Source organism: Brienomyrus brachyistius, chromosome 8, assembly GCF_023856365.1.
Source record: "Brienomyrus brachyistius isolate T26 chromosome 8, BBRACH_0.4, whole genome shotgun sequence".
In the NCBI taxonomy this organism is placed as follows: domain Eukaryota; kingdom Metazoa; phylum Chordata; class Actinopteri; order Osteoglossiformes; family Mormyridae; genus Brienomyrus; species Brienomyrus brachyistius.
The window spans coordinates 3430161-3447879 of record NC_064540.1 but is presented as its reverse complement, the minus strand read 5'-3'; the positions used below and the strand labels follow the sequence as shown (position 1 = coordinate 3447879).

The 17719-nt window shown below is 41.0% G+C and overlaps 1 protein-coding gene across 1 annotated transcript; it reads right to left on the bottom strand.

Moving 5' to 3' along the window:
- Positions 1-13: 13 nt before the first annotated feature.
- On the bottom strand, positions 14-17222 carry LOC125747971 (protein SSUH2 homolog). The gene is made up of 12 exons (XM_049023694.1): positions 16983-17222; positions 14947-15039; positions 13647-13716; positions 13433-13562; positions 9708-9768; positions 9145-9266; positions 7332-7394; positions 5889-5947; positions 5323-5418; positions 2520-2625; positions 2301-2408; positions 14-738 (listed from the first exon to the last, which is right to left on the bottom strand). The coding sequence occupies exons 1-12, from the start codon at positions 17005-17007 to the stop codon at positions 598-600; spliced, it is 1074 nt and encodes a 357-aa protein (XP_048879651.1). The 5' UTR covers positions 17008-17222; the 3' UTR covers positions 14-597.
- Positions 17223-17719: the final 497 nt, after the last annotated feature.

The following is a 17719-nucleotide window of genomic DNA, read 5'->3' as shown; positions in this document are numbered from 1 at the left end:
GAAGCAGATAAAATCCCTCAATAAAGAGTTTTATTTGTTTTTTTTTCTTTCCATAGTTACAGCCCAGGTACAAGAATACTTTGTCTCCTGAAATCTGACCATAACCGAACTCTAACCTTTCATACCGCATATGTGTTCTATAATTACAGTGGTCAGTGTTGTTATAACTACAAGGGTCAGTATTTGGTGATTTGATATCTACTATAATATCCGAAACACAGTTTTGCATATTAATACCCATCACACCTGTAATACTATAAAGAGGATTAAAGTTCTAATATTTATGAAAAGATATGTCATGAAACCATCAATAATAGAGAGGTGAGTATATTAGTATTTTTTCTACACTACTATACAGCGTTCGCATATACCATTATAATGTAATACTTGCTCCCAAATCAAAAAAATAAAAGCATAAAAATGAATGAACGTAGCATTACAGCACAATGTAGCATGCCATTGTTAAAGAAAATACAGTCACAATAATGCTTCACATATTTAACTATTTCGTCGGTATTTTTGACTCTAAACATATATAATCACACATGATAACATATTATTCAGGTGTGATCAGGTATACAGAGCAGGCTGTCTGCTCTATAGTATAGTACAGCAGCAGGTGTCAGGGTAATCGCTGGTGTAGACCTTATGCTCATTCCCAAACACGATATACGTGAGCGTCCGCTCTTTCCACGTGTATGTTACCTTGGTTATTGGAATGTATTCAATTGTTTGCCGCTGGAACAAAAGATGTTTCACAATTAATTCTGATATTCAGGGACTATATTCAAAGACAACATCTAAAGGCAACGTAAAACTCAAGTCTAAATCATGAAATGTCAGCATCTAAACAGGCAACTTTACTCTTAATATTGCAGTTTTATTACATGGTTGAAAAGACATGCTTGAATTCCAGCAAACATTAAAATGCTTTCCCATTAGAATGATTTTGGAGAAATATTTTTATTTAAGCACCTAAGCAGCTTATTTCTTAAGGAAACTTTTTGTAAGGAAAGAATTCACTGCAAATAACGCTAAAAAGTACAGTATAGTAAATTTATAAACTGGTAATATAGTAGCTTATTATCATTATCAAGCATTATGGACTGTACATAATTACTTGTACCTTTATACCTGTTTACACCAACATCACCACAAACACATGAGTAATGCATTGTGCTGTGACATCACCTAGCTCCATTATAACCTTATTGGACCACCATCATAACTGTGGTCCATTGTCGACTAAACCATTGTTATGCGACACATGATTGTATAGAATGTACAGCAACACCTGCTTCAATTTTACATATTTTCAATTAGTCAAAATGGGCTACAAGCAATCTCTAATGCAAAGGGTTTTGACGCCTTCAAGGAATGGGCTTCCATGGTCGAGCAGCTGTATGCAAAGATTTTGTTTCAACCAACCAATCGAATAGACAAGGAAGTTTGATGTATTATATTATGATATATCTGATTCACTTGTACTATATGTAGTGACATTCTCTATATTTGATGATGAAGCAGCCAAAGATGTTATAGCACTGTTGTTTTGTGCCATTTGTACCATTGTACTGTTTAAACAAACATAGGGTAAGTAAATTATCATACTATATCTGTATCATCCTGATTCACATGACCTAGAGCATTTCCCAGCAGGCCCTGCTCCAGCTATAAGATGTAGAATGGGCCAGGGGTGGCACTAATACCTAGTTTCCACCAACACAGAGTCTGTTTATAGGCTGTATTTCTCCCTAGTCTGTGTGTGTAAGTTTATTGTCATTTACTGTTTTATTGCTGTCCTTTTAAGAATCGCGCAATAAAAGCATCTGCTAAAACGTTAACTTTGCTGTCCGCCTTCTGATCTCATTGACACATTGTCACAATATTTTATTTATTTTACCTGCAACAAGTTCATAATTAATTTTTTACATTGTGTCAGCAGATCGATCTTTCCGTTTCCACAAAAATAAAAGAACAACGTAACGTTATTCCACTAATAAGCTGGCAGGTTGTTTCCCTGCCAGCACCAATGATAATAGACAAAACTATATCAGTTATGAATTGAATTTTCCATGTATGTGGAAGGTTTGGACATGATAGGTGATGTTACGGTTCCAAATTCTGAGACTAGCTTATCTGTGGTACCATGCTGGAGCCTTTTTCTTCTGGCCCGGGGCCAGTTTTCTGCAGTGGAAACACGCAAAACAGGTTCCAGAGAGAAAAAGCCTGGCAACTCATTGTGCCCCCCCCACTCCCACCCCATTTCGGGATTTGAGCGTGTCAGCCATAGGCCATACCTGCTGGAGGATGCGACCCGTTTGAGAGTACTGTGTCTGGTGCTCCTTCACCAAGCGTTGGGACTCCTGATTCAGCTGCACATCTGGGAATCCCATTACAGGGTACACCTGTGTGAGGCAGCCATTAAGGTCGCGCACATCTTAAAACAGTTACATGGCCATTAAATGAACAATAGGCAGAAGATACTTTGCCGTGAATGTCGTTAAAGTTTTCGTTACCAGCGGTTTGGAGTCTTCTAGCAGTTTCTTTCCAGACACAGTACTTATGATGTCAGATTTCAAGCCACTGGATTGTTCCATAGTATAGTCCGATTTATTGTTAGTCCTAAGTTAATCAAAAGTAATGAATGAATAATATATACATATAGTTAAGGCATATTATTTAATTTCTTTCCATCCAATTTCCATACTCTACACACATCATTATCAGGTAATAATACCATAATAATACCAGCAATATATAACAATCAACTCAAATTTTAGGCAGACCTTGTCATTCATCTGACATGATGACATTTGACCCAATAATTTTCTCCAGAGTATTTGTACTACTGTAAAATACTTGATTCGAAATACTTGATTGTACCGTGGTTTTTCTCCAGATTTCAAATGCAACCTGCAGACTCGTGTGCTTTTTTTTGCAGAAAATTTGTATAAATTGGCAAAATTGCAAGTGACTTTCGGTTTCTGCTAGGGAAGTCTTAGTAAAAAACACTCTCAATTCAACATAGCAGCTAATAAAATTAGTTCCCGTTAAGGCATTACAGGATGTGTCATGGTCCAAAAGCAGGGACTGAATAACGATCCTGCCCTGTTCACTTTGAAAGACTTTAGATGTCTTGATTTCAATTAGAAAGAAAAAGCTAATGAATCTCAATATTATGCATATTAAATCAATCCATATGAAACCTATGATTTTCTACTGCACCGGGTGCCGTACTTTTGAAAGTTTTCCACTGGCATTTTCATGCCCTCATAGTGTAAGGACATTATAGCATGGAGGGTGTATTTTCTTTACAACATTGGCAAAAAAAAATTGCAAGTTTTGTCATTTTCATTATTGTTCCTTTTCAAGATTATCAGGTACATATGTTTTTTAAAAAAATCAGTTTAAAGTTTCCTTCTGCAGCAATTGCATGAATTCTGCACGCGTTCTCCAAGACAATCATAATTGTTTTCACAAGCACTCACAAAACTGTAAAAAAAAATGGTATTAGCTATTATTTCCATTAATTAATGGAATTAATAGCTAATATCATTTTTTGAATTAAATTATATTCCTCATATCCATTATTTTCTATGCAATTGGAACACAGATCATCCTCATGCTCAAAAGCCAAATAATCCAGCAACTACATTTCAGCTTGTGGTCAAAGGCCATGAGTAAACCTACACATATTGTGTGATTTGGCTCTTTTGAAACCTGCAGATAATTAGTGAAATTAGCTTACATGCCTCATATTCATTATCTACACCTTTTAGTGCCAAAGTCCATGTTATACAGTATGTAGGCCTAGTCATGTTCCTTGACCACAAGGTGAAATGTAGTTGCTGGGTTCTTTGGCTTTTCAGCATTAGAATGTTCTATGTTCCACCTACATAGAAAATAATGGATATTAGGCATTTAAGTTAATTTCACAAATAATCTACAGGTTTCATAAGTGCCGAAGTACAGGATATGTGTAGGTATCGTACAGCCCTAGTATATTACACAAAAATCTTATTTTTTCTTGTCATGGCACCCTGATTTTGATTGCGATTAAATTTGTTTTCATCCATCCATTAATTTTTAATTAAATCGTTGTTTTCTGAGTTTGTAACTTTTTTGAAGGACACTGATTGTATTGTGTTTCAGATGCAGGCTATTTGCAAAGCAGATGCAATTTAACGTACATAAATGTAAGGTGATCCATGCAGGGAGCAGAAATATAAAGTACAGATATTTTATGGGTTCCACTGAAATAAAGGTAGCTGATTATCAGAAAGATCTTGGTGTGTATGTTGATGCTTCCATGTCCCAACCTCACCAGTGTGGGGAAGCAATTAAAAAAGGCCAATAGGATGTTGGGTTACAACTCTAGGTGTGTGAAGTTTAAGTCGAGGGAGGTGATGCTACGATTATATAATTCTTTGGTAAGACCCCACCTAGAATATTGTGTGCAGCTTTGGTCGCCATACCTTAAGGAGGACATTGCTGCCTTGGAAAAGGTTCAACATACAAGAATGATTCCTGGTCTTAGAGGAATGTCTTATGAGGAGATGTTAGCTGAGCTGAATCTGTTCAGCCTCGCGTAAAGGAGATTAAGGGAGGACATGATCCAGGTATATAAGATTCTAACACGTCGGGATGCTGTTCAGCCAAATGGCTATTTCAATATTAATTTAAATACTAGAACTCGTGGCCATAAGTGGAAATTAGCGGAAAAGCATTTTAAAATGAATATGAGGAAGCACTTCTTTACACAGCGTGTAGTTAGAGTTTCTAATAGTCCTCCTGCTAGTGTAGCGCAAGCTAAAACCCTGGGTTCCTTTAAATCAGACCTAGATAAGATTTTATGAACTCTGAGCTATTAGTTAAGTTCTCCCCAAACGAGCTTGATGGGCGGAATGGCCTCCTCTCATTTGTAATTTTTTTATTTTCTTAAAACCAGTCAACAAAGAGGGTGTTTGCAAGTCCTACACCAAGTACCAAAAAAGTACCCCAGGTACTGGAACTTTTGGTACTCGACTGTAAATCAATGGTAAAAGGAAAGTATCAGAAGTACGGCAACTGGTGCAGTGGAAAAGCACCCATATGTACATTTAGCTACTACTGTGAAGGACCCACTTCTGCTTCCATAGCCACTCCAACAGTCCATGTGTTTGTGTGTGTGTTTCTAAGATACTGGAACTATACATTTACGTTCATATTGTGCGAATACGTCAAACAGCTAAAGGTTTAATTTATATATGTTTGCACACTTACATATAGTACTGCACGTATAAGACCGTATCACACACACACATACACACAGATACGAACCATGTCACTTTCAAGTTGATGAAGACCACGAGTTTCCCCTTCCCTTTGCAGGTCTTACATTCCTGAGTACCCTTCCCACTGCAATCCAAGCATGTGCTGAAACACAGAGAGATTAAATTGCACAAAGCACATCATTTAGTACTTGGTGGCTAAAGGGGCAGTGTGCCATCCATCCATCCATCCATCCATTCATTTTCCAACAGCTTATCCCATGCAGGTTTGTGACAAGCTGTGGAAGCAATCCTGGACAGCATTAACAGCAGCGGTTCACCCTGCATAAGATGCCAATATATTGCAGGGCACGTACACCCAAGTATACAGCATGGGCAATTTAGAGATGCCAGTCAGCCTAATCTAATATCTGCAGGAAATGCCATGGAGAGAAAATGCAATTACTCTACACAGAGAGCACAGGCTGAATTCAAACTGCCAGCTCTAGAGACCATTGCGCAAAACAAGTAAAGTAATCATAGCTCGGTTCCATTTCACCAGTAAACCCCCTTCATCGGAACACTGTCCCTTTACCAAATACTTAGTGAATGCTGGTGATGTTGCCCAGTATTTACCTCTCAGCTACGCTGCTGTATCCGTCACTGTTAGAAGCTGGCTGATCTCCAACATGACGCTGAAGAGTAAAGAGAGATCATGACCACATCGTCCAAATGGAACAAAAAAATAAATTACTCTTCCAAAGAATTCCTGCTGCCCAGAACATGAATTATCATATAATGCGGCATTGTGACTGTGCATGAAGTATATTACAGTCAAACCTCCCTTATCCGGGCAGAGTGGGACTGAGGGGTGCCCGTAAGTAAGAAATGCCCGTAACCTAGAAATACGTGAACAGTAGAGTACAACGTGCACGTACCTGTGTACACATACAAACTATATGATTTTTATGAGGTGCAAGGCTTGTAATAGGATGTTATTTTAGTCTGAGCTAGCGAATCACTGCCATTCTTGCAGTGGTCATGCAGTTTTTAGCCAGTATCAAGTGAGCTGGATGATTTTTTCTTTACTCTTCCAAATAACGCCTACCGTAGACTTAGCCACTCCAAAATGGTCTGCAACAACTCGATTTTCTGCAACAACTCGATTTTCTGCAACAACTCGATTTTCCTTTTCGTATCTCTGTAATGATATTGAGCTTCTTTTGGAGGAACATGACACTTTATGCTTCCTTTTCGAAGCCATGGATTTTACACGGTTTTATGCGTCGCTGTAAGTTCAGCTCCGCCCACAGCCTCGTCCTCTAGCTCGCTCTCCATTCGTCGTTCGCTCCGTCTCCACGTGCAGACTCCGCCCACAATTCTGTATGCGGCATTCATCATTTCCGTCTTCCGAAGTGAAAATCCGACCACAAGACGTCTCGGGAGCTCTGCTCACTTATTATTGTTGCTGGTTTGCTTTTCTTTGATGGATATTACTGCATATGATTTGTTTGGTTTATTGGATTCCTGATTTTCGCTTTGCCCTCGTCTGCACTTTCGCTTGGCTTTACTTGCTATTTGGTTTCGAACTCTCCCCCGGTTTTTGCTTAACGTCTTTGTGGCCCCCCAGACTTTGACGCTTTGATCTCTGCCATTCTTGTTTTGCGAGCTTATGTTGTATGTTGTTGTTTGGATAGGGAGTAAGGTGTAGAATTCGTCGTCGTGTTTTCGTTTTCTCTACACTTAGGTAAGTTAGCTTTGGGTTGCGTTCGGAAGCTAGATTTAGTTTATTGTTTTCGCTATAGTCCTTTTGCACTGGGTTTATTTGTTCTGTGTCTGTGGCGTGTCAAACAGAAATATATATAAAATACACCCCTTTGTCCACATGTGTTACCTTGTCCGTCACACCCTCTACATCTCTTACTCCACGTCCCCTTTCCCTTTCACTCTGTTATGCCCCAACCCTAGACTGGAACTTGTAACAACAGCTGCTACCTCCCGGTAGAGGGAGGTGCCCGTATATTGGAGGTCCACATAAGGGAGGTTTGACTGTACTACTGAATGCCGGAATGCTCTTACTTTTCCAGAGCCCTCACAGTTGGTGCACTTTATTGCCCCTTTGGCATGACAGGTATCACAATCCTAGGAACAAAAGAAGTACAATGTGAATATTTTATTGTCATTGTCTGTTTTCCTGCATCTTATTGCCATTATCGGGATTATGTATCCACAACAAATGCTAAATGTATGAAATATCTTTAAAATTTCATGCTTTGCAAACCCCTACATTGCCTGTACACAGCTTACATAAGAAGATAGGAAATTTACAAATGAGAGGAGGCCATTCGGCCCATCAAGGGGAGAACTTAACTAATAGCTCAGAGTTGTTAAAATCTTATCTAGCTCTGATTTAAAGGAACCCAGAGTTTTAGCTTGCACAAGACTAGCAGAAAGACTATTCCATACTCCAACTACACGCTGTGTAAAGAAGTGTTTTCTCAAATTCATTTTAAAATGCTCTCCCACTAATTTCCACCTATGGCCACGAGTTCTAGTATTTAAATTGATATTGAAATAGCCATTTGGCTGGACAGCATCCCAACCTGTTAGATACCTGGATCATGTCCCCCCTTAGTCTCCTTTGCTTGAGGCTGAACAGATTCAGCTCAGCTAACATCTCCTCATAAGACATTCCTCTAAGACCAGGAATCATTCTTGTACGTTGAACCTTTTCCAAGGCAGCAATGTCCTTCTTAAGGTATGGTAACCAAAGCTGCACACAATATTCTAGGTGGGATATTACCAAGAAATTGTATAATTGTAGCATCACCTCCCTTGCCAAACTCCACGCACATAGAGATGTAACCCAACATCCTACTGGCCTTGTTAATTGCTTCCCCACACTGGTGAGAGTGGGACATGGAAGCATCAACATACACACCGAGGTCTTTCTGATAATCAGCTACCTTTATTTCAGTGGAACCCATAAAATATCTGTACTTTATATTTCTGCTCCCTGCATGGCTTACAGTACCTTACATTTATCTACGTTAAATTTCATCTGCCTGGTATCAGCCCAGTTGCTAATTAAATCCAGATCCCGTTGTAGCCTCTCCGCTGTTAGATCAGTATCTGCTACACCACTCACTTTGGTGTCGTCTGCAAATTTAACTAGTTTACTGTATGTGTTGGTGTCAATATCATTAATGTAAATTACGAACAATAATGGTCCTAAAATTGAACCCTGCAGTACCCCACTATGAACGCAGGCCCACTGCGACATTGTGCCTCTAATAACTACTCACTGTTTCCTGTCTGTTAACCAGTTTTCCATCTAAGCTGCTACAGTTCCTAAAATCCCTGCAGCCTTGAGCTTAAGCAAGAGCAGTTTGTGGGGGACAACATCAAAGACCTTCTGGAAATCTAAGTAGATCACATCGTAGGCCTTTTTGTGATGAATTCCTCTTGTAGCTTCCTCAAGGAACTCAAGTAGATTAGTTAAACAGGACCTACCTCTCCTTAGTCCATGTTGGCTATCCCTCAGAATGTTATTTAGAATGTTTATACGAACCCCTATACTGCCTGTATACATCTTACGAACACACTGCCTACACACTGCTTACGAACCCCACAAAACACCTACAGGCTGTATGAGGCAGTATGTTCTGCATATAATGCCATATGCTTCTCTTATAATCATACACTAAATTAATATTTACCTACTGATTAAATCTAAATACCATTCATACAAATTCCCACTTTTCTGCACTAGTTCAGAATATCTGACAAGAACATGGTCCTTTGCATCCTAACGATTGTTCACCTGCACTTAAAAGTACACTATTATCAACTCCACCACAGTGCAGTCATTTGTGCATGGGAATATGAATACCTTGAGAGATGAGGTGTTGGGAACCTTGATGTCTTTGGTGGTGTCTTTAAACATCTCCGGGGGCTGGGCAGGAATGTTCCAGGGAGTTGGTGCCATTTGAATAAGTGCATCAACTGCTTGACCTTACGGGAATGAATAGGACCATGACAGAGATGGTGACAAGGAGAATCCTGACACATAGAGCAAGACAGAACCAGTCGATAGCCGAACAAAAAAAGTAAAAGTCAAGTGTAATGAGAATGTGTGAGGTTATCAATTTACCTTCGATTCATTGAACATCAACATTCAAGACTGAAATGAATATCAATATCATGCAGGACAGCCCCAGGAAAAACCAAGAGTACACCGGAAGGATTATATCTCCCAGCTGGCTTGGGAACATTTAAGGATTCCCCAGAAGGAGCCAAAGTCAGTGATCATATAAAAACAAACCTGTTCTGACTGCTCAGTATGCTGCCACCACAATACGTACGGCACGTCATAACACTACTCAACTGTCATTCTAACCCTGCAGTCAAAAGAAAGAAACTCAGCAACCATATGGAGTCTTGCTTTGTTGTTACCAGTGTAAGGCTCCTGGCTCCACCCTGTAGATCTGGACTCCGTGAAGGTTTCCAGGCGGTACTGTGGGGGGGCGCACAAGGCACACCTCTGTTAGCTCGGCATTCTGTGGCCCTGAGCAATTCCAAGCTGGTAGAGATTCCTATCGTACAAACACTCAGCAAGATTCTCTCAGTACTTCTGATGGTACTGATATCTATTAATAACTGTTTGCTTTTCTTTCCTTTTTAAATTAGCCACGACAGCGTTCCAGCCCTAAATGATCCACAGCTTAAATAGTTCGAAAACTCCAAGATTCCTTAACTTGTTCTTGGAATCAGAAAAAGTAAGTAAAAAAAAAAGTTGACACACTTCTTGTTGTTCCTGTTTGTTTTCCATTTAGCATTCATACTGTGTGCAAACATTCAATAACACTTTACTTGAAGGGGCACAGATAATATGTATTAATTAACCACAAACTAAGTCATAGTTGAATATTAATCTCATGTTAATTCATCATTAATGAATTGTGATGCATGTTTTATCGCAAGCAATTACTACACTGAACAAAAATATAAACTGTAAGATGGGATGGATTATCTCGGCAAAGGAGAAGTGCTCACTAACACAGATTTAGACAGATTTTGAACAATATTTGAGAGTAATGCATCTTTTGTGTATGTAGAAAATGTTTCAGATCTCTGAGTTCATCTCATGCAAAATGGGAGCAAAACCGAAAGTGTTGCGTTTATATTTTTGTTCAGTGTATATTTGTTACTATATCAGTTAATTCTGTAAACCCCTGTGAACAACTGAAGGAACCACTGAAGGGACTACTAAGGAACTAAATTATGAATAAGACAAGTTAAATACGGATCTCATGTTTGTTCATCATTAATGAATCATGACGCGTCTTTTATCCCAAGCACTTACTATAAGTGATGGCGGTGTGAGTAGTCGTAGTGGCCCGGCATTCCTCGAGATTTAGCAGTTTTCTTTTTCTTCCTTTTCTTTTTTTGTGTTTTTACATTTATTTTCCTGAATCGAGTGTCAGTCGCACATATGCAATATAGCAGGACTGAACTGATTATGGTTCTAGAGGATAATAACCACCACACTTATAATGAAAGTGGCTGGGATTTCATTCCACCGGAGATCCAAAGGACCGCAGTCTCTGTTTACAACATCCCCCCAAGCGACGGAGGCACAGGAAACAGAAGAGGGGCAAGAGAGGGGGGCTGAGGGCCACGCTAAATGCCAACCCCCACAAACCGGCCATTCCAAGTCTCCTTCCTTGCCAGCTCCCGGTCACTCAACAACAAGATGGATGAGCTACAACTGCGGATTACCTCGCGCTGCTTGGATTACCGTGTGATGGTAATAATAGAAACATGGTTGGACTCTTTCACCCCACTAACTGCGACCGAGCTAACGGGCTATGCTACCTTCAGAGTGGACAGAACTACAGAGTCTGGTAAGAAGCGGGGAGGAGGTGTGTTTGTAAACAACAACTGGTGCACTAACGCCACAGTTAAAGATATTCACTGTCGTCTGGACATAAAATACCTGATGGTACAATGTAGGCACAGATGCCGTGGCTCAACAGCGAGGTGTGTGCCCTGCTCAGGGCACGAGATGCTGCCTTTAAGTCTGGAGATCAGCAGGCTTAGAAAGAGACATGTCGATCCCTGCTGAAAGGCATCAAAAAGGCCAAGCGCAGGCAGAAACAGCGCATCAAGGAACACTTTGACAGCAACAACTCCAGGCATACATGACAGGGGATCAAGGCACTCACCAGCTACAAAGACACCCACACATCTGCAGACTCCTCCGCCAGAGCCCTACCTGACACCCTAAATCGGTTCTTCGCCTGCTTCAACCATCACAATAGTATGGCCAACACTCATCCTGCTCTTCCAAAAAGGGTCGACGCGTCTTACGCAGAGTCATCGTGAGGAAAGCAACTGGCCCAGATGTAGTCGCAGGCATGTGCAAACCAGTTAGCGGAGGTTTTCACAACCATCTTCAACCTCTCGCTACTGCAGTCTGTAGTTCCGACCTGCCTTAAGTCAGTCACCATTGTTCCACTGCCCAAGAAGAACAGCACAGTGAGCTGCCTGAATGATTACAGCCCAGTTGCTTTAATTTCCATCATCACTAAGTGCCTGGAAAGACCCATCATGCCCTACATTAAGGCCGCTATTGCAGCTGACACCGACACACAACAATTTGCATACAAGGCAAACAGCTCAACAGAGGATGCTATAATAGCAGCTCTCCACACAGCCCTCAAACATCTGGACAACAGCAACACCTATGTGAGGATGCTGTTTGTGGACTTCAGCTCCGCCTTTAATACAGGATGACCCCACAAGCTGGTTCAAAAGCTGAGCAACCCGGGCCTCAACAGCTCACTGTGTCCCTAGATAATAGACTTCCTCAGCAATAGACCCCAGAACGTCTGGATGGGAGACCACATCTCCTCCACTTTCATCCTGAACACGGGCACGCCGCAGGGGTGTGTCCTCAGTCCCCTCCTCTATTCTCTATTCCCTTTTCACTTCTCCCATTCACACCAGCAACACCATCATCAAATTTGCTGATGCCACAACCATTGTAGGACTGATTGACAACGACGACGAATCAGCCTACAGGGAGGAGGTCCAGCAGCTGAGAAAATGGTGTGACAGTAATAACCTGGAACTGGATACATCCAAAATCAAGGAGATGATAGTGGACTTCAGGAGAGCCAAGCGAGCTGAGCACTCTGCCCTCTACATTGACGGAGAAGAGGCAGAGAGGGTGGAGAGCTTCAAGTTCCTAGGGGTCCACATCTCCGCTGACCTCACCTGGTCCACAAACATCTCTCACCAGGCGGGGAAGGCACAACAAAGAATGTACTTCCTCAGGAAGATGCGTCATGCCCATATCCGCAAAAAGCTGCTGACGAATTTTTACCGCTCTACCATCGAGAGCCTCCTGACCTACTGCTGCACAGTGTGGTTCAGTAGCTGCACTGAGGAGGACCGAAAGAACCTGCAGCGGGTGGTAAGGGCAGCAGAGCGGGTAATCAGAACGGCACTACCCCCCCTCAGGGATATCTACACTAGCAGACTCCACCAGAAAGCCAGTAAATTCATCAGACTCCTTACACCCTAGACACTACCTTTTCTCACCCCCCCCCCCCCACCCCGCCCCACCCCCACAGGTCAATCAGAGCAAGAGAATGAACAAAAGCTTTTACCCACAGGAATGTACCCATCCCCCACCCCCTGAATGACTGTTTCCGTGAAACAGTATCCACCCCTCTGAATGACCGTCTTCTATGCTTAGGGCAGGTCATTAAGCACACACTACCTCGACCGACATATTATACACATTGCACTCAGACACTCATACTGTAAAAGGATGGCTGTCTCTTTTTGTGCGTTGTTCTTATTTAAATTATGTATTACTTTAACTTGTGCTGCTAAACAGAGAGCTGCTAAACTGTTTTTCACTTTCTGTAATAGTGACATAAATATCTATCTTATCTATATTTGTTCCTATATCAGTTAATTCTATAAGCCTTTGTGAAATACTGAAGGAACTACTGAAGGAACGAATAATAAATGAATCAAGATGCATCTTTTATCTCAAGTAGCAACTATATTTGCTTGTTATTTGTACTTCCGTAGTAACCGAGTCATTACTGTTTGTGCCCCGTCAAGTAAAGTGTTACCCAAGATTCTGCTCATTAGAGAATCACCCTGTAGGTGTTGAATGCCTTCATATCCGTGATCTTCCCATTATTTGCGGGGTCGGAGCCATAACAGCAATGACCAGACACATACTCCTTAAGGGCGCTGCGTGCTGCTTCCTCAGTCAGAGGTGGGGCACTGTAGAAAAGACAAAAAGTACGTAACATAGCCTCCCCAGACACACACATGCATGCAAAGCGGGGAGCTGTGACCCAGACTCACCTGCAGTCCACATATTGCGGCTCAGGCTGAGGGAATGGATTCACAGGAATCGGAGGAGGAAGGAATCCACCTTAGATTAGATTGGGAGAACTTTATTGATCCGTGCAGCAAGTCACATAAATACACGGACACAAAATAAAAAGTTGGTTCAAAACAGGCTAAGTGCAAAGACAGTACACATATATGGATTTTTGAGAAAGTTATTAATCATAAAAATCATATCCACTGTTTAACAAATTACAGTAGCAGGACAATGGGATATTGTGAAGAGTATTAGTTTTAATACTCAAATCAAATAATTTTTTGTAACAAACATATACACTCACTGGCCACTGTATTAGGTACACCTTCCTAGTTCCAGGTTGGACCCCCTTTTGCCTTCAGAAATGCCTAAATTTTTCATGGCTGCATCTTCATGATGTGAGTCTCCCATTCCACTACATCCTAAAGGTGCTCTGTTGGCTTGAGATCTGGTGACTGCTGAAGCCGTTTGAGTACAGTGATCTCATTGTCATGTTCATGAAACCAGTCCGAGATGATATGAGCTTTTTCACAATGTGTGTTATCCTGCTGGAAGCAGCCATTAGCTGGGTGCACTGTGGTCGTAAAGGGATGGACATGGTCAGCACCAGTACTCAGGTAGGCCGGGGCATTAATATGATGCTCAAGAGGCCAAAAGGGTGGCAAGAAAATATTCTTCACACCATTACACCACCACTAGCCTGAATTGTCGATACAAGCAGGATGGATCCAAGCTTTCGTGGAGTTTACGCCAAATTCTGACCCTAAGAGCTGAATGTCGCATGAGAAATCGAGACTCGTCTGACCAGGCAGCGTTTTTCCAATCTTCCATTGTCCAAATCATTTTCGCCCAAAGAACCACTGATCACTGGGTGTTGTTCCTTTTCCGGGCCATTCTCAGTAAACCCCGGAGATGGTTGTGTGTGAAAATTCCACTAAATCAGCAGTTTCTGAAATGTTCAAAGTCCCTTGAGTCACCCTCTTCCCCATTTTGGTGTTTGATGTAGATATCAGATGAAGCTCCTGACCTGCATCTGCATGATTCATACATTTTGCTGCTGACACATGATTGGCTGATTACTCATTTGCTTCAAGGAGCGGTTGAATAGGTATACCTAATAAAGTGGCAAGTGAGTGTATAAACCATTAGTAATGATTAATGCGGTAAACATGACATGGGATTAAATATATTAATGGGTTGTGCTGAGAACTTCTCTACATACGTAATTCTCAAAAAGGTGAGAAAAACAAAAGTGTGACAGGAAATCTAAGCATGTACCTCCACCTACTCCTTCGTACCCAGGGATGCTGGCAGAACCCATCGGGGCACTTGCCAAACCTGGGAAATTTGCAGTAGGAGGGGGGTACATGGCTGGGAGAAGGAGAGAAGAAATCATTCAGGAGGGCTGCTAACGTGTCCAGGCAATTTATCTCAGTTGCGCTGATGTGTATCCGTGCTCCGACATTTACTTCATGTGCCACTGGACTGGAGTGTTACATTCCTTTGCAAAACAATTCGTTTATAACAGACGTCAAGTTTGAGGGGGCAAAGGGGACACAAACGAGTCCAAACAAATAACGCTTTCGTCAGCTGTTTCATTAGTCAAGAACTCCGGACTATGGTATTGACTGTAGGGTGTCATCGTAGGAGAGACCAAGCCATCAGTCAAAGTGCTACCTTAAACCTATCTTCAGGATTATGAAAACCCCCTGTCTTTTGGACAAGAGGCAGATCAAAAGGACAAAGAATTTGGAGCACGGGACAGGACTGTGTCACTGAAAACCTGCGAAGACATACAGGTAAAGCATAAAACATTCAAAAGAGCTGTTTTACAAAACAAAAAAATAATCACACACTCTCCTTCGCACGCAAAGCACATTAACATTATTCACTTAATTAGTTGCAGATGAATAATGAGTAGAGAAGTTTGTGCCCCCGCCCTGTCCCTCCTCTGGCAGATTCCAGGAAATAGACTGACTTTAGGAGAAGAGAAATCCAATACAGCCTTGCAGCACTGTCATGCTACACCCACTATACATAGGAACAAAGGAGGGGTCTTGAGCTTCGCGCAACAACCGGGATATCCTAGAATTAAAATTCTAAATAATAATAATAATATCTTTAATTTACATTTAATTATCTAGCAAATAATTTTCTCCAAAGTGACATACAACTGACAAAACAGATTGAACGAGTTCCAGTCAACTCCCATCTGGGATTAAGGGCTGTGCTCAAGGGCCTACTGGTTACATCACTCTGTCAAACACGGGAGTTAACCTCGGAGCCTTCTGGTCACGGGCACAACGTCCAAACCGACTGAGGTACACAATACCGTAATTCACACAGTGCTTTTTCAGCTATGGGTTGTGGCTATGATCACAGACTTCAAAGATTTCCTGCTAAGTTTGCATTGTCGGTCATTCACGTTCACGTTCACGAGCCGTTACACACCTCAGTTTGGGTTTCACGGTTTCTTGCTGTTCCGATACAGCAGCAAAAAAGGATCTGTTATGAAGCCGTTTCATATTAAAGTTTCAGACCCGAACTATTAGGAACAATTGTAAACACCAAACATGCAATGTGCATATTGATGTTTCTGAATAAAAATCTGTAGAGAAGCTTCTTCGCACACTGCGAAACCATATATGTAAAATAAAAAAAAATACATATTGAATATATATATATATATATATATATATATTATGAAAACATTTGACACTGAATGCTTCACTATGCATGACGCTGAGCCTGTCACGACAGCGGAAATAAGCACCTTCATATAACAAGCCACACTGTTGCCCAAACACAATGATACCAAGAGCTTCAAGACTTTGATAAGCCACCAGATCACAAATAGACCATCTCGCAGATAATGTAGATGTGGGTAAAAGCAACATGCCAGCTGCACTCTTAAAAGTTTCATCGCACCCAAAACATATTTTAAAAAATCTGTCAGGCACATAACATATTTGCCTTGACTAATTACGCTTATCAGATAACCCCTGCGACATCGAAAAGACTCGAGATTGCATTTTTACTAGTAAGAATGTTTTCTTTTTACTAGTAAGAATTAAGTTATGACCAATAAGCCTTATACTAATAAAAGACAATTTGGCTTGCCACAATAGCACTCCTTATCGATTTTACATGGTGAAGGAACAGGAAGCGAGCCACAAAGCATACTATAAACTATAAAACACAACAACTCAAATTTAAAATAAATCTGAAATACTTATGAATTAGCGTTTATTGTATTTATCATTTATTATACAAAATAAATAATACAAAACAGTTATAAAACTCTTCATACTTACATGGTTGTGCTTGCATGCCGTACATGTTTTTTAAAAGGCTGTATATGCGATTTATGACTGAATTAAGATAGACGTTGAGCTCTCAATCTACTTCACACAGATTTCACACTTGTTATTTAACCGTTTTCTGCGATAAATAGATGTTTTTCTTTTCAACGTGCAGCTATAATCCGTGCATTTTTCCGCAAAGCATATGGCGTGCACAGGCTGCAACCGTCGCATATAAGGCATGAATGCCGAGGGAGTATTGTTTACGAGAAAGACCCCACCCTATCTTTAGGCATGTTGTGCCTTTGGACTGCAGCTCAGCTAAACCGTTGCTTTAAAGCACTCATGCACCCCAACAGCTGCACATCTCAGCTGAAAACAAACTTTCGTTTTACACGTTTGTATGTTTGGTATACGGTGAATGTGCAGTGTAATGTCCCCTTAATGTGCATGTTTCTTTTGTTAATGTTAATGTAATTTGCTCTTGCAGGGGTTTTGTGTTAATCACGTTACAAACGAACCAAGGTAAATTCTGATAGTCGTCAAGTCCACATTACAGTATACAAAACATAAAGGGCACTACAACTGAAAATTGCCTGTAAATCTTAGGTTCCATAAAATTCACCTTCACTTTCACAAACACGTGGAATTAGTTGACAAATCGTCTAAGAGATTTTGTGTGTTGCTTCGATTAGACTTTTTTTCTGTCCAATTAGTATCATACAAGTTCTGTGGGAATGAAGCCTGAA

What these genes read in the sequence shown, in the direction of transcription:
- LOC125747971 (XM_049023694.1), bottom strand. Translation starts at nt 17,007, where the DNA reads ATGTACGGCATGCAAGCACAACCAT. An exon ending in GTACGAAGGAGTAGGTGGAG is followed by an intron (nt 13,717 to 14,946) that starts GTACATGCTTAG and finishes ATCTAATCTAAG; the next exon opens with GTGGATTCCTTCCTCCTCCG. An exon ending in AGGCATTCAACACCTACAGG is followed by an intron (nt 9,769 to 13,432) that starts GTGATTCTCTAA and finishes GCCCCCCCACAG; the next exon opens with TACCGCCTGGAAACCTTCAC.